The 21,990-nt window shown below is 38.9% G+C and overlaps 1 protein-coding gene across 5 annotated transcripts in view; it reads left to right on the top strand.

Annotated features, from left to right (window-relative positions):
* LOC113025958 (protein unc-13 homolog B) overlaps positions 1-21,990 on the top strand; it is a 66,289-nt gene that overhangs the window by 17,686 nt on the left and 26,613 nt on the right. For all 5 annotated transcript variants that reach the window (XM_080304427.1, XM_080304426.1, XM_080304425.1 and 2 more), the window contains exons 5-10: positions 784-907; positions 4,144-4,217; positions 4,325-4,382; positions 6,407-6,620; positions 18,805-19,101; positions 19,213-19,312. In XM_080304427.1, the coding sequence (XP_080160553.1) occupies positions 784-907; positions 4,144-4,217; positions 4,325-4,382; positions 6,407-6,620; positions 18,805-19,101; positions 19,213-19,312 (867 nt within the window). The remainder of the gene's footprint in view (positions 1-783; positions 908-4,143; positions 4,218-4,324; positions 4,383-6,406; positions 6,621-18,804; positions 19,102-19,212; positions 19,313-21,990) is intronic.

Here is a 21,990-nt window from a genome sequence, read left to right as displayed (position 1 = left end):
AAAAAGTCAAGTACAAGTGAATTTTAGTCCAAACGTTTGAGGTGGAAAAAAGCCACTTGAAATCCATCCATTAGAAGTAACAAGATACAGCATTTAACTTCATCAATCAATAGATGTTAAATTAGTAAAATTAACAAAAGACAAAACAAAAGTTTGTACCTTTACATAAATATTGCTCAGTCTTTCTGCATTTTTCCCTAGAAAGAGATATGTAAGTAATTCCAGTTGGCACATCAAAGATGTGAAATGATGATCTCATAAAAGGGACGCTTTGAATTTTTAGTCGTACTAAAAATTCAAATGCTACAATAAGTAAATGCAGACACCTGTGTGTTGGCTATATTCTGTTCATAAATACTGGATTCCTAAACCTAAGGTAAAGTAATATAGAAATTTCAAGTATAAAGGCAGTTTCAAATAAAATAAACATTTGAAAATGATGAATATGTTAAATATGTTACACAATGATTACAGTTACAGGATGATTGGAAATCAAAAAGTTAAAAATATTTTTTTTACATACAAAAAAGTAGTTTACACAAAAATGTTTCTTGTTTGACCCACATAATACTAAGAAAATGAACTTTGAATTTTTCACTAGATTGAACATACTTCATTATAAATGCTGCTTGGCTTCACTATTTGAGCTACAAATAGTAAAAACGCAGGCAATAAAACTGCCTTAAATACATATTAAAAGAATGAGTGGCATAGCATAAACTGAAGAATACATGCAAAGGCATTGTCTGTGTAAATAAATGAATGTGTTTAATTTCATTTCAGGAGGGCTCAGGTGAATGGCTTTTCCTGGATGCAGAGGTCCTGATGAAAGCTGATGAGATATATGGCACGAAGAATCCGACGCCTCATCGAGTCCTGTTGGATACTCGTTTCGAACTGCCTTTTGGTGAGATTAAAGCTGAAACCATTTTAGCTGCACAATAGACTTCCAGAGTCTAAGACATACAGTTGTTCAGTTGATTGAACCACACTTGTAAATACCGTTAAAGCTCTTATGTAAGATGTTTTGTAATAGATACATTAGTGATTCTGGTTGCCTTAAGGTGAATCAAACCTTGATCTGGAGAGTTACTCAAAGGTCACAAATGTTTCCTGCTGAAATGTCAGGAACCAAAAAAAAAAGTGTCGAGCCTGGAGCAGTGTGTAACATCATAGCCTGGTATCCACTGGTCTTGTGCAGACATACGGTACCTAGTAGTAATTTCTTTTGAACAGAAAATCTAATGGCTAAACAGTTGAGTCCACAATTGTTGAACGAAGATTCATAATTTTTGCATAGTTTTGCACCACTACAGTGGATTTTAAATCAAATAATCATTGAATTTAAGACTTTCAACATTAACTCAATGATATTTACAAAAAAAAAAAAATGAACTGTTTAGAAATCACATTAATTTTTAAATAAAGTCCCCTATTTTCAGAACAACCTGGTTTACACAAGATAAATATAAGGTCACATCATAACATTCTCCCTTTGTGCGGAGCCAAGCAGGATTTTATGGCTAGAAGCAGTCCAGATATTTGTCTTAGATATTTGCCTGACGGTGTAACATCCCGTATCTGGTGCCTTTGAGAATGAGACGCCTGTTTCTGTCCTGCATAAGCTGAGGTCACTAATTCAACAATAGCAGACCTTCCTTTATTAATTTAGGTTCCGTAAATATAATTTTGTCTTTGCCAGGTTGTCCTGTTGTGGTCAACAGGATTTAGGAACCATTAGAAATATCCAAAAGCATTTCTAACATGAGAAAGAGGAATATATGACTCTGAGTTTGGGTCCATTTGCCACTTAATCAGTGTTTTCTAGAATGATCCATGTCAGAATATGAATACAGATTTCATTAAAGGTGCATTTATTTATTTGGCTACATAGGGGCAGAAAATCTGGTAGAGTGGTAGATCACAGACTGTGTGTAAAAAGATAGACAAAAAAGATTTCCCGATTCAAATCGATTTTAGTTTGAATAATCTTGCTGTTTTGCTTCCACCACAATGAGATCACACTTCCTGCACAGCTCTTTCTCTCTCTCTCTCTCAGTGTACTTCAAGAACAGTTTCCCATGTCAAATCTGTGTTTTAGATCTCTGCATTATTCGCTTGCTTAGTACGCACCAGTCTACCGTTGTGTTCAGCACTGTCGCCATCACTGCTTTTCTTTTTCTTTTCTTTTTTTCCAAAAATGACCTCTGACAAGAAAGCCTAATTTCTGCTGTTCAATATCAAAGAAATTTAAACCTTTACAAATTATGCCAAATTGCAAAACGCTTAGCTGTGTCTCTAATAAAAACCTTTGTAACTTCGCTCTGCTTCACCTCAGCAGCATCAGGTCATGTTCATATGTTGATTTATGGTTTTCTTCAGTTTTTGATCTACTGTGGAATATTTTTATGGTGGTTATCTGCTATAAAAAGCCAGGCCAGGAAAATCTCCTTCACGTTTTTCTGCATTTTATCCTCAGATACTTTGACACAAAGGAATCTCCTGTGATGATTAAACCTCTAATGAAGTCTCACAAGTTTCAGCTTTGTTTTTATACATAGATGTAAATTATGGATATGTACTGATAATTGATCAGAATTATAATACTTCCAATTGTCTGAGTCAGAATCGAATTGGGACTTTGTGAATCGTAACTTAATCGATTATAAAAATCAAAATCGATACCCCGCCCTAGTCAGTATGTCCAGGGGATATCAGGAAAGAGCTGGAACAGTGAGTGTCTGCAGCCATCTATAATCTGTAATTTTTGAAGCTACATCTCAGGCAGTGATATTGGAGATCTGTTGTAAAGTGATGAAATTTTACATTCAGAAAAGGGTGATCAGATATTGATTCACTGTATAATAACATCTGGAAAGAATCTAATTGGTAGTGGCTTTGTTTTATAGCATTAAAATGATCCCAAACACACTGGCAGGGCAGTTAAAGCATAGCTGGGTAAAAAAAAAAAAAAAAAAAAAAGAAGTACACACTATAGAATGCTAGTCAGGGATCAACATTATTGAAGAGGTATGGGATCAAAGAACTGTCCAAAAAGCTACCATCATCCAAAGAAGAGCTTTAGATGTCCTTCAGGATGTCTGGGGAACAATTCCTGAACGCTACTTAAAGAAAGTACAAGAAAGATTGCCTAAGAAAGTCCAGGCTGTGTAAAAGGATAAAGGTAGTCAAGACAATATTGACTTTTAAGCTCATTACATTTAGAAACTGTTTCTGTCTTGTATACTGTATTTCATTTATGTTTCCACATATTTCAATAAATTTTTCTCAGCAAAATGAGGAAATGAGGTTTGACTCAAGACTACAATACTGTAGATGAAATATGAACTGTAGTTCAGCTTGGTGTTTGCGGTCATCTATAAATAAAGACTAAATATCCTGACATTTGGTGCTTGCTAGGAATCAAAAACAGCTGAATTTACCTGATATTGGCACGTTTTTCAATATTAAAGTTTGATTCACATTTAAAAGTATTAGTTAATTAGTTATTGTATGGTGAAGTGTCCTTTGTGCTCCCACCACCTTTTTGTACTTGACCACTACACTGTTTTAGTACTACACTGCATGTAATGCTTAAGCCTTGTGATCAAAAGGCGTCAGAGTTGAAGCAGAGTGTCCACTGTGTGGGAGAGAGCCTCTTCCTCTGTATTAAGAGGAGCCCTTTTAAGGTTGCAGGAGCCCATCATGACTCTGCGCTTCCAAAGCCATTCATTAAAGCCGTGGGTTTGTGGTGTCTTTGAAGCCCTAGCCTTTGTGTTGTGTGTGGCCTTTAATGTGCATCTGTCTACAGTGCAGTGCAGATCCCCCTTTCAAGTACGACTAGTCTACCAGACATCATATCAAACAGTAAATGTAGAGTAATTATTTTGTATTTTTCACTTAAAAGTTATCTTTTGATTTTTTGTGTATTTGAAATTTAATGTTGTATTATAATTTTTCAGGAAACCTGTAACTTGCCACACTGTACACTTGACATTTATTTTGTATGTTTCTGCTAACTTACTATTTTCTTCATTTCCAAACAGCTCATAAAAAATTGAACAGACATAAAATGTATTATGACAGCATACTGGGAAATGAAGCTTGAAGTTTATAGTTGCTGCATGCATATTTTTGTACCAGATATCCCGGATGATGAGGCACAGTATTGGACTGGCAAACTGGAGCGCATCAACAGAATGGGAATCCATGATGAGGTAAAATACAGTTTTTACCAGAAAGTTTTAATATAAAATGAAGTTTATTATTCCAGTCAATAAAGAATGCTATTATATGCACATTTTACACTCTCTGTCCTCTCTAGTACTCTCTTCAGGAAGATGTTCAGAGTCACCCATTGCCATTTGCGGCTTCCCAGTGCTGTGAGTACCTGAATGTGTTGTACTTTTAACCTCTAGATGGAGCCAGTTTTCTATCTTTCTGGATCTCAGACTCATTCGTCTTGTTACTTCTATTTTATTCTTTTTCTTTTAAATCTCTTGTGACAATTTATGTGTTTGTTTGCCACTTATGGGGCTCCCTCATTGTCCAATTATTACAACACAGGAGCACTTAAGTCTTCTTTGTTTACACAATCCCCGACTCCTCTGACTTGCCTCTCACTTGTTACATCTGCACTTTTACCAGGCAACTATTTCGGATGGGCTGATTCACTGAGTATGTAACACACTTTGATGAAATTCTCCCCCTTGGCCAATCCTCATTCCCCTTCTGCATGTCATAAAGCCCCATGTGCCCCTTGTAACACGTAAACCATAAGGTTCCCATTCAATTAATTCACATTACTTAATTTTTTTTCTTTCCTCGCTGCATTCATTGATTACCTTTTGACATTTTCTCCCATTGCTGTTTTCTTGTTTTCTACAATATGCCCTGTTCTGATGTTAGAATGTTTTTTTACAACACATATATCATTTATTATTATATTGTGTACATTCCAGAAAAGATCCAGAAAAGTAATCTTCTGATACATAACAAACATTGCTAGAAGTCTGACTAACAATGGAAGCCCCTATTACGTGTTTAATGTAGGGAATTGCAGTTCCTTCACAGAGATGACAGGTGGCAGTCTTTGCTAAATATTTATGAATCACTTCTTATGGCTTTATCACTTGAAACGACAAACCCCAGCCTAGCTATCTCCCTAGCCAATACTTGCCTTATGGTTAGCTTTTAGAAGACGTTGCCTTTGAACTGGTAAGGTCAGTTTCAAGAAGTGGTGTATTTTGGTGCTTTCCTATATGAAGTTATACAAATTATTATGAAGCTGTGTGGGGTGAACACCTACAAACTGTCTTCTTCTCGGTAATTCAACACAAGGTTGCCCCTTTGTAAAATGATTATTTTATGTTTTTGTGTATAAATATAGAGGCTTAACTGGGCTAACAAGAAATAAAGTTCACAATCTTTACTTTTCTTATAGAAAATTATTCTGTAGATGAATCTATGGGATCATACAGCTAGAGAGGTGAAGAACAGCTCTTTGCCTTACATTTAGCACAAGTTTTTGCGTGTACAGCACTTTATTTTCTTAGTGGGGCAACAAACAGTGCAAGCAGTGATGTAATGGTTTGATATATTCATGACTATGAATTTCCCAGGCTACATGTGCACAGGTGGGAGTTTTGTTTAAGTAAAGCCACATGAGGCAAATTGTTTTGTTAGAAACTTTGTCTTGTGTTGCACTGTAACCCTGTTAGTGATGACCAATTATTTTAGTATGTTATAAACAAAAATCAAAAAAAATAATATTTTTGCTATAAGAGCAAGGGGAAGTCCGTATTTACCTGAAAATAATAAGAGCGATCCTGACGAAATCTGTTTTTATCCTGCATGGAAATCTTTTCATTCAGAAGATTCTCTTGCCTTCTTAATTGAGAATGACTGTACCAGAGTGCAGTGCCATTCTGTGGGTCTCTCCACTCTTTTTACTTCGAATAAATCACTTTCAAATAACCCCAGGGTTGTACACAATTAGCTCTTATAATTCTACAAACCTATTGCTAGTCAGTTAGTCAGCTTTATTTTTTATTTTTCTGCTAGGATCCAGGATTACAGAATACTCTCTTCTTTCTTGTTTAGTAAAAGTTGCATCTTATATTTTGTTCTTGAAATACTTGCATCAATTGCACAATTTTTTATGACATTTTATGATGTGAAATCTATTAAAACATAATCAGAATAATTCTGTCATATCAGGGCCAGTAACATTTATTAAAATAACCGCACAAAGTTTTCCTGGCTGCAGATTTGTGTAGCTCTGTGTCCATTTGTTGCTTTCCTGTCCTACTCAGGCATCATTATAATGGTTAAGAGTGTGTCTAGAAACTGCCATATTTTGCAATTTGTATGGGGTGTTTAGAGCTTGTCTTTTTACCTGCTGCAGCCTTGGATGACCAGGACAGTGCTGTAGATGACCGGGATAGCGATTACCGCAGTGAGACCAGTAACAGTTTGCCTCCACGTTACCACACAACTGCTCAGCCCAACTCATCTATGCACCAGTACCCGATGGGGCCTCGGCCACAGCATCGCCCGGATGGCTGCACAGACTCTGCCCACAGTTTCGACCTGGACTACAGGGACCCAAGAGGAAGCAGGTAGACCGGGTCGCCCAGGGATACCTTCACTCACTCATGCACTCCTGAACAGACACTCTTTATCCTTACACATACTGGCAGTGTAGCCTGATGGTTCTTGCTTCCGCTGCAGCAGTTAGTTTTGATGGGTTGCTTTATTGTGTACTGCTGTCGTCTAATGCAAAGTAATATAATCACGGCGGTAATGGCTGTATTTGCCTTTTGTTTTTGTTTTTTTTCTCCCTCTCACTTTTTACACAAATAGTGCAAAACTTAAGAAGTGCTTTTCAATAATGTAACTGAAAATGAGTTGTCTATTCATTATGACCTCAAAAATAACCAGAGTTAAATCAACATCAATGAAATTATAAAGGTAAATCATGCAAATGTAATTGGTATCATAATGACATTACTTGTGCCTCCGTTAATTAGGGTTTAAAACCTAGTCAGAAGTGTTTACTTTAGATAAGATTGTTTCACAGAGAATTGGTAATTACCTCTTAATTAATTTTGTCATGAATAGTTTACCTGATCAAAAGCCCATGTTTTTGTCTTCCGTACATCAGGAAGAATATCAGGATTATTTGTTTACTGTTGGCCAAATGGCCAAAATAAAGTGTTTATATGATGATTGTTACTAACATACAAAAATAATATATTCTTTTTTGTTGTTATTATGGTCACTACAACGCCAGTAAAATGCTGTCAGGAAGTATTTGGTCCAGAAAACAAATATTCTTGGTTCATGGACTTTAATCTTGTGTGCTTGCCGTAGCATGCATGCGCACCAGTGAGACTGCTACAAATCTGCCTGTGTTGACTGATAGGGAGTTGATCCGGATAATTCTACATCAGAAAAAAAATGTGATTACAGTCACAGAAAAAAAAAAAAACCTTCATTGTTCATGTTTCTTTTTGTCTTGAGGGTGTGTTGGGTTGTTTAAAGTTTCTGTTAGTTTGAAATGCTCTGGGTATATGACAAAGAGGAAATCCCTCTTTCACACCTCTGGAGGAAATAGGTCAGTGACAGACACATGCCTTTCAGTTGTAACATAAAAACCTCTACCATGAATGCCATATGGTGGTGATTTTGCAGACATTTCCTGTTAAGACTTTTACAGACAGACTGTGGAAGTGCTGATAAGCGTGTTTGTTGCAGTGGGGATTTACAACAATCTAAATTCAGTGAGGCACGTGCAAACATGGAGCTATATGCACACAATCTCACACTTGCAAACAAAGAGTTTTATTACCCCTGTCAAATTTATGAAATGTGTAACATGTTATGTTCTAGTCTTTTGGTATGCCTTCTGGGCAGTTTAGTTAAGATCATCAAAAACTGCAAAAAATGTTTATTAAAGAATGCAATGTTACATATTGCTTACCATATATATTATAGATCAGGTCATCATTACAAAAAGATTTATTTAGATTTGTTTCTGTCATAATTTACTGTGTGGCTTAACTTGCGTTTCTGTTTGCATTTTTTCTTTTTGTATGCCTCTTTTCCATCCCTTTATCCATTCCCACACCCTCATTAAATTAATTTTTTTACATAAAAAAAAAAAAAAGAAGCTCTTTAAACCAGAAAGGAAGAGTCAGAATTATACCTGTAGATTCTGGCATGGGGGTTGAAGATTGGGAAAACAAATACAAGGGGCAAAGCAAGCCACAGCTAAGTGACTTTATAGATGATGAAGACAGCGTTATCTTCCGCATGGGAAGACCCTACTCCGAGCTATCACGTTCACCTATCCATCAGAATACAAAGCATAGTGGTGGTCTGCCTGCCACCTATCCTGAGGGTTATGATACTATTGATCGTCGGCGAAAGAAAAAGATTACAGACCCAGGAGGGTTTCTCAGTCCAGAAGCAGACAAAATGAGAAAAGAGACCTTTCCCGCTGACCTTGCACTCCTCCGTGAGAAAAGAGGGGAGCTTTTCATGCGACAGGTAGCAGAGATGCAGGAAGAGGAGGAGCGTATGACATCAGATCTAAGACCATATCAGAATGGGCTTCTCTACAAAACAAGGATGTGGGCTAAAAATGAGCTGGACAGCACTTTGGAGAATTATGTGGCATACAAAAAAGGGCAAGATGCTAGAAGGAAGGCACAGTTTGATTTTGAAATGGAGAGCCCTCTGCACCACCCTATAGGAGCAGAGGACAGTGTTAATGACATTGCCTTTATGGCTGATGAGTGTCGCTCAGAGAACAAAAGACATTATAAAGATAGGCATTCTTTCTCCTATGAGGACCACATAGAACATTCACAGAGCCTTTGGGAGAAGTATGGGAAACCTAAATCAGGAGGATGGGTTTCAGAGGCAATGCTCTCTCCTGTAGAAGAGCCAAGTGATGAATATGTTGATCCTATGGATGAGCTTCAATGTCTTGTTGAAACAGTGTCTGAATACCTGGCTGAAAAAGAAGAGGAAATTAGCAAATATGGATCCCTGCCTAAATCAAGCAAGTCTAGGCTGTCCTCCTATGGTAGCAATAGAACTGATTCATTTGGGGAGGAGCAAAGTAATTCAAAGGATTTAAGAGAAGAATCCCAATCACATGCTGCTTCTGATCAGGGCATTTCAGGAGTAAAAAATGTCATGAGCTCATTGTTTACTTCTCTCACTGACAAAGTTGGTGGAGGCCCTAAACAGCCTGCCCTATCTCCACAAGTATCATCTGCACAATCCTCACAATCTGGACTAACAAAATTGTTGTCCTTCATTCCTAAGTCAAATAACACAGCTCCCGTAGCTATTGTCTCTCCAGTAGAAAGTTCTCCTGAAAAGTCATTCAATTCTTTGCCTTCTCACCCACCACATGATGCCAAAATACACAGTCATCATCAAGAAACACAAACTCCCAGCAGGTGTCAGACTCAAACAAGTGCAAAAGACCATGTACCCAAGCTTGTAACCAAACCTCAAAGTGCTCCAGAAAACTCAGTCTTGGGTAGATTAAATCCTTTGAAGCTTTTTTCAGCTGATAATGTGAATTTGGCTGAATGCAAACAGGCGTTGGAATCCACATGTTCTCAGAGTCATACACAATTGGAAGAGAGATGGCTTGATAACAGAGGTAGTGAATCAGAAAAATTAAGAAGACTTTCACATGAAAAATATTCAGGACAAAATTATGATAGAAACTTATATGAGACACAAATTCAGTCAATTTTGAATAAAGGGAGTATTCCTGTTCCAGAGCCAGAAAGGTCAACTGGGCCAACACATTCTGTAAACACCAGTTTCTTTAGCCCTTTTAAGAAGTCATTAAGTTCACTGATCACACCTGCTGCCCCTGTTCCCCCCCACGGAGCTCCACCTGTGGCAGTTTATCCAGTGTTTAGAACCACAGAGAGCCCCCAACTAGAGGAACCAGTTGAAGACCCAGCATTGACTAGTAAGCCTAAAGTACCTTTCTCTTCATCTGAAAACGTTTCCACTCAGCCATGTCCCAAAGCAGAAGGTGGTGTGCTTTCTGGTTTTTTAAAGTTTGCATCCAGTGAAGACATCAGTGCCTCCATAAAAACACAGAATCCTCAGCATGATCTGACTTCAACAACTTCGACCACCTTGACCAAGAATCCTCCTGTGCACCAGGAAAATAGTGAGAAAGGGTGGTTTTCCAGCATATTCAACCCTACCCCAGCACCCTCTGGTCTAGACCAGAATGTAATCTGTAATCAGCAACCTCAGAACAGTAAACTGTCATCTGTCTCACAAGCCCAACATACATCAAATCAGAAATCTGGAATGCAGCAGCAGACTGTCAATCAACCAAAACAAGGTGGACTGCTATCTGGAATTCTTACATTTGGCTCTAGTAGTGACTTATCTGGCCATTTATCACAGCATGCTAACAATCAGCCATTCAACAGAAATAATCCCACACAATTTTCCCAACACACGGCCCCAGAACAAACCTCTTCAACTCCACAGATGGGGGGCCTTCTCTCAGGTTTATTGAACATTTCATCTACCAAAAACCTGCAACAAAAGGGACAATCTCGTGATAGTGAAGCACAAAGGAACATTCCCGGCAATTACTTTGGTCAGCAGCAGACTTCACACAGAACTCAGCAAACACACACTGCAGAAAAGGGACTGCTATCTGGCTTGCTCAAATTTGAATCCTCTGAGAATATTTCAAGGAGTCAAACAGTTCACCACCAAAGCAGTCAACAAGGTCCAAGCCAACTGAGTACTCAAGGTCCAAGCCAAGGTCATCCTATTAAAAACATTCCTCAGAATCACCAAGGTGTCCGATACGAGACAAATAAACCAGGATTTGCTCGACAGCAGACTGTTCCACTTCAGCAAGCACCATCCCAACAAGGTGGTTTTCTATCTGGACTTTTCAAATTTGCTTCAGCAGACAACATAAACACACAAAGTCAACCATCAGCTCATCAGCATGGAATGACACTAAGCAAATCCAATAATGAGCCAATAAAGACAACAAATATCCAAGTTTCTAGTCAAGATCAGCCAAAAAATAGCACAACGCAAAAAACAACACATGCAAGTAGTCTGTTTTCTGGACTTTTTAAATCCCCTTCAGAAAACACAGCTCAACAGTTGCAGCCCAAAAACACCTATGAAACACAACAGCAAAACAAAATACCACATAACCAGACTGATCCAACACAGATAGAGACAGCGGGTCAATCGGGAGTGCTCTCAGGGTTTTTAAACAAGTTTACAAAATCAAATGAAAGTATTCACACAACCTGTCAAACATCAACAGAACAACCACCTCAAGAAAGGGCCAATAATTATACAGTTACAATGAAAAGCCCACTGCAAAAACAGCCACACAATAATATGACACAACAACAATCAAAAGAAAAGGCAGAAAAAGAGAAAAGAACAAGTCAGATAAGTGGACAACAGACTACTTCAGCCAAGTTCATAGAGTCTTATTCTGACATATTAACAAATGCTAACGTAAACCTTGGAAGGGATGGTTTACAAAAAGACAATCCAGATTCTCTCAATCCAGGAAAGAGTAGACATGCTTTAATCAGTGCACCTGTGTCAGTCGATACTGAGAGTTTGGATTTGCGTACATCAGCTACTTTTGCAAGATCTCTTCAGAGCTGCACGACATACTCCTCAGTGAGCACTGGTAATTTGCCTCAGTTATATAATTCTGGTTCATTTAGGTCAACTAACCCAATGGCCTATAGTGCAGGAAATATCCATTCCCTTTTACAAAGTCGTGCAACTTCACCAGTCATGACCATGCATCCATATATTGGTGGAAGCTCTCCATCTTTATACAGTGCTACAAGTCAAAACCTTTATCAGTTATCTGCATATGCAGTAAGTCCCTCTTATGATGAAAACCAGTGGATCCGTGAAAGTGCTCTGTGGCAGCAGTTTCAGGATGAGTCACTAGGTTATCATTTCCCAGTAGAGAATCAAGGATATAGGCTGAGTTCTGAAAGTACACCATTACCAGTACCTGAGAATCAGAACACTGTGCAATGGCAAGGTGTTGTTTATCACCAAGAAAAATATAAACCACATCAGTGTGAAGGATATAGAAATGATGATCTATATCCAAAGAGAAAATTATGGAATAGTTATGAAGACTTGGGAAATATAGAACATTTACCCAATGAGGAAGGTGTGTTGAACTTAACTACTAAACAGAGTAATGCCAAGTTTGGGAAATGGCATTCATTTAATGATGGTAGCACTTATAGCTTGAATGGTGTTTCATATCATGAAGGGTATTATGAAGAAACTGCTCCAAGCTTATCTTATTCAGCTAACTGGCAATATGGAATGGATAATCCAGACTCACAGCATGTTCACACCAATGGCATGATCAATCACAGTCAGCTTAATTTGAATAGACCAGTAGATCCTCCAAGTGCAAATATAGACCTCGAAGACTCCCTGTACCTTGAAGACACTGAATGGTATCAACAGTGGCTGGCACTTTTGGAGCAAGGAATGTGGTGGCCAGCAGAAGACGGTGACTGTGGCTACTTTGTTTACACAGATCATGAGTATATTTATGCTTTACTTACAGATGCAGTGGGAGAATATGTGTATGCATGTGCCCCTGAAGGTGAATCTTGGGGAAATGCACAGCAGTTAGAAAGTTTTCCAAGTGCTTGGCTGAAGAATGAGATGGTTTTAGTCTGTGGCTTTAAAATTCCACTTTACAATGAAGATGAGCTTCTTTGGCTTCCAGGTCAAGATCACAGAGATTCTCAACTTCTAAATGCCCCCCTAGATTTGTCTGCTGCCTACAGAAAAGGAAATGAGATTATGAATTTAAATCTTGAACAATTCTCTCAAATGTTTGAGAATTCATTTCTGTCTCAAGGGCAGCCTGGTGTGGATTTCTCATCCTATACATTAAACAAAGTTAAGATGGATCCAAGACAGCCTAGTTATGTATATCAAGATTATTGTAATGACATCATTGACCTTTCATGTCATAATAGAGATCATATTGGCCCATATTGGAATAACCAGGAAGTAAAGACATTTCTTGCTCAAAAAGTTTCGGTCTCCCTGAATTCTACTCCTACAGCAAATTCTAATCAACACTTACTTTACAACTGTTACCAACCTAGCCAACGGCGGCGTTCATCAACTGCTGTTACAATAAAACATGTGGATGATGTATCAGAGGAAGAATGGAGGAAAAGAGTGTCTCCAGGAGAACAGCAACCTAATCGTCAGGTTAAGAAGATTTCTTCCCTAATAACCTCTTTTGTCAGCAAAACATCACAGGTTGAATTGAACAGTTCTAATAAGTCCACATGTGAGCAAGCCACTGACAAACAATCTAAAAGCATCCTTTCATCAGGATTTCAGAGTCTGAAGTCTAAGATAATCAGAGAAGAATCTACTGCCGTTGTAACTCAGACAGAAAGCTTTAAACAACAAATTGAAACGCCAGTTACCAAACAGGGTAGAATTTTGCCCACAGTACCAACAGCACCTCAAGTGACTCACCCTGCAACACACTCAACAAATTCGCATGCAACTCAGAAACCTAAACTTTCGCGGCAGACTACCATGGTACAACAAGTGACTCCACCAACAAACCTCAATGTGACAGTGCCTTTAGGATCAAAAGAATATCTTAGTAAACCTGCACCAACTGGACAACCTACATCGGATAAACCGATGGACATACCAGTGGGAAAACCATCTGAACAACCACAGGCAGGGTTGATGAACTTCCTAAAATCTGCAGTAGGAATGGAGGAAACCAAACCAGTTCTCAATAAATTTACTGACACATCTCCAAATCAACAGAGCAAAACTGGCAGCACAAGCTCCTTACCAGGAAGTGCCACTACAAATAAAGAGGCTACAGGAGTTTCAAATCTTTTGGGGTCAATCAGTAATCTGTTTAGCACTGAGCCCTCTCAACCACAAAAACAGCAAATCAAACCTAGTGTTACAGAGGATTCACTAACATCAGCATCTCGATCTAAAGGTATTCAGAGACAGCAAACGTTAGACCAAAGTGGCTCATCTAGGCCCATGCAGAGCCTAATCCCAGATAAAAATATATTGGAAATGTCTACTCAGAGTATCCCTACAGGCTCTGCAGCCAGCCACTCACAATCTGTGCCGCCTGTTGCACAAACAACGCAGGAAACTGAAAGTAAACCATCTGGTGTACTGTTTGGATTTTCAGTTGGAGAAATATTTGGGGGATCAGCAGCATCTAACCAGTCTGGTCCTACTGGTCAACAGGAAGAATCACTTGGTAAAACTATATTTTCAATGTTTACAGGGCCAAATACCCAGCAGACTACAGATAAATCTGGGACATTGTCTCAAACACACCCATCAAGCACACCTTCACAGCCTTCTCAACAGGAAACACTTGGTAAAAGTTTATTATCAAAGTTGTCAGCATCAACTCCTCATGCACCTCCTAACGAAACCAGGCCCAACACTGAGGCGCCACAGGGGGGAACTATCCCTCCAAAGGATCCTCCATCTACAGGGTTCCTTTCAATGTTCGGCAGTCACAGCACCCAACAATCTCAAAATCAAACTGGATCTTTTCTAGGGGGAATTCTTCCTGGATCATCAAGTTCAGCTGAAAGCCCAATGAAGGGGCTGTTGTCAATGTTTAGTGATCCCAACCCGCCACAAACACAGTCATCAACAAGACCATTTCAAGAACGAGTAGTCCAGTCACAAACTCAACAACAAGGGGGACCACAGGCACAATCTAAACCACAAGAACAGCCTCTACCACAAGGACAAACAGCTACCTCTGTTCTTGGGGGTATATTCGGTGGATTGTCTGCCTCTACTGAAAATCCAAGAAAAACATTGTTTTCCGTGTTTAGTGGTCCTAGTTCCCCTCAACCACCAAGAACTGGAGGGGATACAAACATGCCCTACACACCAGGGACTGCAGTCCCAAAAGAACCAACCAAGAGTATGTGTTCTGTTTTTAACGATGTTTTGCCAACACCACAACAGACTCCCAGTTCATCTGCTGCCACCTCTGCCAAAGAGTCCCCAGCTATTCATTCACAACAAAGTTCTTCCCAGATGGCATCTATTTCAAGTGACCATGTCCTCAAAGATGCCCCTTCTAGTGAATTCTCAGGGAACAAATCTGATAGTAACTCCTGTCAAGTGCATGCTGTCCCATCTAGTGATATTACAGTAGTTACCACAAATACTTGTGGTGACTCATTTGAAGCCAGTGATGTTATGTCTAAGCACTCAAATTTAGAATGTGGTGTTGTGCATAAGGAAATGAGCACAGAGAGTGCACCCCAGGATCCTTCTTTTTCTAAAGAACCTTCAGCCTCCGTGATTAGTGGATCAGACCCACATCCTCCATCTTCAACTGGATCTATCTCAGATGAGCCAAGAAAAGGTTTTCTTTCTTTATTTTCTACACCCAGCACTGAGCCAAGTTCTACCAAAACAGATCTGTCAACTACAGGATCTACACCTGGATCATCGGGCCTGAAAGACCAATCAGCCAAGGGGTTATTTTCAGTGTTTGCAAGTTCTGCCCCTCAGCCCTCTTCACAGACTGGAAGTTCTCTGTTAGGGGCAATGTTTGGAGGTTCTTCACCTCAAACACCATCATCTCAAGTAGGAGGATCATTGCTAGGTGGGTTATTTGGAGGGTCTGTACCGCAGACTGCTCCACAAGCTAGTCTCAACAAGACTGGTGGTTCTGTTCCCCAAACTACAGGATCACAGCCAGGGTCATCATTACTTGGAGGCTTATTTGGAGGATCTGCTTCCCAGGCTGCTGGATCCCAGTCTGCTGGGTCTATTTTGGGTGGTATATTCGGTGGTTCAACAGTTTCATCTCTTGTGCAAACTAGTGGGTCCACAAGTGGAAGTTTAGGTGGGGCTGATCAGACTTCCGCAACTCAAAATAAAAACTCTATATTCGGAGGGATTTTGGGCAGTTCACCATCTCCAACAGCTGGTGTACAGACAGGTACATCTCTTCTAGGTAGTATTTTAACTGGCCCTTCTGGTCCAAATGACACAAGTTTGTTTTCAGTGTTTGGAGGATCTACTTCAGATGCAACAACTACTCCAACATCTAATAATGACAAAATATCAACTACCACTCTCAACAGCACTACATCAACTGTAACTGATCAACAAAAAGCCATTGACAGTAAAACTGTTTCAACTGGTGGTGATAAAAGTGAAATTAATACTTTGATCAAAAGCAACGATCAAGTGGAAATCCCAAATACACTTGAGAATAAAGTTCAGCCTCTTGCTGCAAGCTTGTCTAAAGGTGAGGATAGTCTCATAGAAGAAGTAAGTTGCCAAGATACTGATAAGCAAACTGCTTTATCTGAAAAAAATCAGTCTAAAGAGTTTGAAATGTGTGCATCAACAGAACAAATTGTAAATTCAGAGATTGCAAGTAGTAGTCAGTTGAGTCAAGATACAAAAACATCTAATGCAGAAGAGGAAATGCAATTCCCTCAGTCTGTAAGTTCTTTGGCCCAAGAACAGCAGAAACCTCCAGTGCCAGACAAGTCAGATACAGTTACTAGCTTCACGTCCACCCTTTTCAAACCAACACCTACTCCCACTGAAGGTCAGCAACAGCAAAAGCCTTTTGGATTGGGAGGAACAGCACCCCAACCTTCCTCCATTCAGACTGGTGCGTCAATACTAGGGGGTATTTTTGGAGGCCCCAGTGCCCAGGCAGCGTCTCCCCAGACAGGTGGATCATTACTTGGAGGCTTATTTAAAGGGTCCGCTCCTCAGTCTGCTACTCAAGCCACTGCCCCCACCACCGGAGGTTCAATATTAGGTGGGATGTTTGGGGGAGGATCCAGCACCAAATCTGCAGTTCCCCAGAGTGGTGGCTCATTACTGGGTGGAATGTTTGGAGCTTCTGGAGTTACACCTCAGGCTGGTGGTTCTTTGTTTGGAGGAATGTTTGGAGGAGCTACTGGTCAGACTGCAGGATCACAAACTGGAGCATCAACTTTACTTGGTGGCATAGGAGGATCTTTGTTTGGGGCTATGGGACAACCACCTAAGCCATCTGAATCTGTGCCAGCTATACCAAAACCAACAGCCAGTGCAATGGGACAACCACCTAAGCCATCTAAATCTGTGCCAGCGGTACCCAAACCAATCACCAGTGCAAATATAATGATGGGCTCAACATTGCAAGATAAAGATCAAGTGAAGCCTGGCAGCTTAATAAATGACAGTGCTGGGGAAACTGAAACAGCTTGTTTAAAAACTTCTACTGTTTCAAGTGCAGCAAAAGACATTTCTGTCATTCATCAGGTAGTTAACAATGAAAAAGAAAAGCCAGAAGGGGAGGGAGAAGTGATACATGAGAAGCCCATGGTTATTAAAGAGGACCCTGAGAGTAAAGAAAGTGACAAGTCAGTCCCACCTGATGTCACAGAGGCAGATGTTAATGTTACTTCACCTCCTAATCAGTTGCCCAACAATGCAGAGCCTTCTCAAGCTAAGTCTTTGTTTGGGTTTATATCAGCACAGAGCAATGCAGTAAAATCTCTTGGATCCCTGATGTCATCAGCACCATCACTTGCTTCATCATTGTCTCAGACAGAAGGAGGTAGTAGCCTAATTTCAGGGCTGAAAAACCTTTCTGGAGGCGTATTTCAAGAGGAAAAACCTAATACTGAAAAACAAGAGCCATCCACCATTTCATTACTGGGGGAAAATGCAGGTTTTCCTCAGCAGACACAGCCATCCAAATCACAAGCTGTCCCAGTTATAACTTCTCAACTCCAAACTAACAACAGTTCAGCAAGCAATGAGACTGTACAAAAGGTCGAAACAACTGAAGCCGAAAAAACTGTACCGGTAGGTTCCACAGATGATATAGCAACTCCCCAGATTTGCATCTCCACTCCTGATGTAGATCCTTCAGCATCCCTGACCCCAAAAGAGGAGGAAAGGCTTGTAGAAATTCACCCCTCTGCAGGTCCTAACTCTGGAGTGCAGCTGGACAACCAGTCCAATCTTCTGTTGAATACAAAAAGGCTAGTAAAAGTACAATAAATGGCATCCTCCCTCCCTGCCCCCATTTGTGAAGTGGGAATTTTGGGAAAAAAAAGTTTTTCCTATTCAGTTTTGCAGTCAATTTTCACTAATTTAGTTATTTTGTGTCTTTGTCTGTGTTGTTCAGTGTGGCCTTTTTGTGTTTAGTATCTGCTGTATCATTTGTCATTTTAAATCCGAATTCCACAACAATGTTGTATTGAGTTTTAACTTTCTGGCTGAATCTACATTGTACTCAAACATTCTTATTACTATATCATTATATTGTTATTATTGTTATACCGTTCTCTCTCTCTCTCTCTCTCTCTCTCTCTCTCTCTCTCTCTCTCTCTCTCTCTCTCTCTCTCTCTCTCTCTCCATATACACATATATGTGTGTATGTGTTTCAGCAATTGAGTAAAGCATCTTGAGCCAACTGTTGTTGTGAATTGGGCTATATACATTTTATGAATTAAGTTGTTTGCAACATTGTCATGGAATTCTGCTTTAATTTATACACTTTTATTTATTAAATATTTTTTTACGTGTACATCTAGTAATCATCATATTTTACGAATCCATTCAGTCTTTTGTAGTGCAAACTTAAAACTATAAAATATTCAGAAATGATATTTCACCATTCTGAATGTTTTTCTCACTCCTTTCTCACCATTGTAGTCCAGTGGAAAGTAGTCGCTTTGGGTCATCAGGAAATCTTAGCCAGACCAGCTCCCAGCTTAGTGAGACTGGCCACGAGAGCACTGGAGGGTCAGAACTGGAGGAGTCCTTCCACTCCTATCATAGTACTGGTTTTCACCCTTCTACCAATGGGCAGCTACGCACAAATGGCACAAATCTCTCCATCAATGGACACTCTGTGGTCAGTGAGCGGGAGATGGATAGGCTGTCCCCTGACAAAAGACAGGACATAAAAAGTGATACTACAGCAGAGACAGGATCCCCCAAACTCCACAGGTACATTTTTGCTTGTAATTCAAATGTGTTTGATATAATGAAAATGCCTGAGAACTGAGAGATTTCCTCTTTCTCTTCTTTTCATCTAATGCTTCAATCCATGTAACCTAGACCTAGTTTCCATGATGATGATGGACCACCATTACCCTTTTCCCAATCCAGACTTCATTGGATGAAGGCCATCACTAAAGTCAGAGTTCAACTGCGGGAGGTATGCAGTATTTTAACTTCAGTTCCTCCAACAATGTTCAATCTGTTATTAACCCTTAATTCCAACTTTCTTCTTTTCCCAGTCCTTGTACACACAATATTTGCAAGCACGTTCATACATACAATCCTTTGAAACTGGTTGAGTTTAGTCTCTCTGAATGTTCATGCAGATGCACTAAAATGTACTAGAATGATATTACTTCTAGTGAATTGGTGTCCTAATTGCAGGTACACGACTAACAATGTGCTCCTCTGTTAAAACTACCCAGCAAAAGTTTTTATGATCCTCTAATTTTTAAGTAGTCTTCATTTTGTAACTTATATGAGATATCTTTGTCTCCTCTCCATCTTATTAAGTCTTAAATGTGGAATTTACTCTCTTCATGTGGTACTCATAATAAGAAATATAGTGTTGATTTTAGGCAGATTACTCACTGCATGAAAAATCTATATTGCATTAGTAGATGTTTTGCTCACAAAAGTCCTTACTATGTTCTTCTTCCAAGGATATCTGCTATGTTTGACAAATTCAGGGATAAAATCTGAAAATCTCCTGAAAGCGATAACTCAAGAAGGACGTCACCAAAGATTTTCAAATAATTACCAAGTTGCAGCCACTAAAAATCTTTGAACTCAGTGACCTTGAAATCAAGGTCAAGTTCAGATGTCAACTTTTTTGAAAATCAACTAAAATCTTACATTTTTACATCTGTTAGAAGGCTGTGGTGTAGCGGTGGCTACCAGTATTTCTTTTTATGTTGTGTTTCTTTTATGTTTTTTATGTTTGTTTCTTTTACTAAACGGTTGTTGTGTATTTTATCAGAATGTGCGAAAACAGAATATATGCAGTGACACATATCTCCATATACTGTATAGCTTGTAATCAGTATCTTTAGCCCAGTGTTTGTGTTTGTTTGTTTGTTTGTTTTTTACAAATCAAATGACCTTTGTTAAAAAGGCAATTGTGGCATTATGGAATCAACTGTAATGTGACCAAATATAGGTGCAATCTGCATTACCATTTCTGGAGAATTTTAAGTTTAGATGTTAAATTTAATAATTTAAGACCAGTCAGAAAGACTGGACTTTACTGTGTTCATAATGACAATATTGGGATTTGTTAGTCATAACTATAGTTCATCCTCCCTGACTAAAGCTTTAATAGCATGGCAATGAAGGAGCAGGGCATATAGCCCTTGCATGCCTTCATTATAATGATGACTTCCATGAAGTGGTTGAGATGAACATGAACTATAAATGAGTGATTGAAGACATGAGTATAAATCAAGGGTGAAAGCTGTCTAAGTGCTAATCATTAAATGATGCAAGGAAATACTTATCACACAAGGCTGCTGGTAAAGATTATAATTAATTAGAATTGGAAAGTTTTCGCGTGGTGTCACAGTGACTAGCATAATGAAAATGCTAGATTTGATACCCTAAAACATACGTGCTTGTTTATTTTCAAAGAAAGGTTTGGAATGAGATTGTAGTAATTTAATCAAACTTGACGACAGCAAGGAATCATGGGAGGCAAATCCATAACCCATACTTGATGAGAATATGCTTTAAAGTTTATACATATTATCCTTTGACTCCACAAATTCTCATTTAGTCACTCAGGGATAGTAGTATTGCCAATGTGTTTAGCTTGAATGTTTTTGAAGTTTTAAAAACAATACATTTTGACAAATGACTCTTTACAGTGACTGTGATCAGCTAAAAGCTGGTAGTCTTACACCCTCAGATTAGGTTTGCACTGGAATACACTCCCAGAGAACAGTGAGAGAGAGAGAGAGAGAGAGAGAGAGAGAGAGAGAGAGAGAGAGCTAGTGCAGTGAAAGCATGCAAGAGGGTGGGAGGGATAGCTACTTAACAGAGGGTGAACTGCTGTGTGATCATCTACTTGTGCTGTGCTGGCTATTTCGGTTGTAGAAATCAGGAACTCAGCACTTGTATATTTTTTTTAACTTTAAGGAAGATTTGCTGGTTTGATTGACACTGAACAATGTTCACCAGTACACCTGGGTAAATATTTTTATAAAATACAGGGAATTGCTATTACGAGCTGCTGAGCAACCCTCCATGTGGAATTAATCAATTTTATAAGATGGTATCTACAGGTTGTTCATTCTTTCTGATAAGGTAAGGATTACATTTTATTTAGTATATTTATGTTAAATATATATTTAACATATACTTTGATTAAAAATATAGATTGTACAAGTTACTGTATGGAAGATGTAGTATTGTAGTGCATAGATACACAACCATGTTTAGCCAATTAAATGTCAAGAAGGCATCTCTTCTTTCAGTATTCTAAAATCTCACTCATTGATGAGAAGCCAGCTAAAAAAGTCAAAAGCAAGATGCCTTTTTTACTTATTCTTTTTCTTTCTATTTAATGAAAGCTGTGGATTATTTAATAAGGAAAGGGGGGGAAAAAGGGAGACCGCTGAAGATTGACTCACTTGGAATATGGCCCGAACCCCTACCTGCCCCTCAGTTATTATGATCAATCAGTCAATCAATCAATTAATTAGTTACACATTGATGCGACTTTGTTTGTTTACACATATTCATCAAGTATGTCTAAAACTAGCATTAGTTGGTATGTTTGTAAATTAAATATGGCTATTAATAATTATTTTATGGAATAAAATAATATTTATAACTGTA

The sequence above is a fragment of the Astatotilapia calliptera genome, chromosome 7, assembly GCF_964374335.1.
Source record: "Astatotilapia calliptera chromosome 7, fAstCal68.1, whole genome shotgun sequence".
Lineage (NCBI taxonomy): Eukaryota > Metazoa > Chordata > Actinopteri > Cichliformes > Cichlidae > Astatotilapia > Astatotilapia calliptera.
The sequence above is the reverse complement of the archived record's forward strand: the minus strand, read 5'-3'. Positions and strand labels throughout refer to the sequence as shown.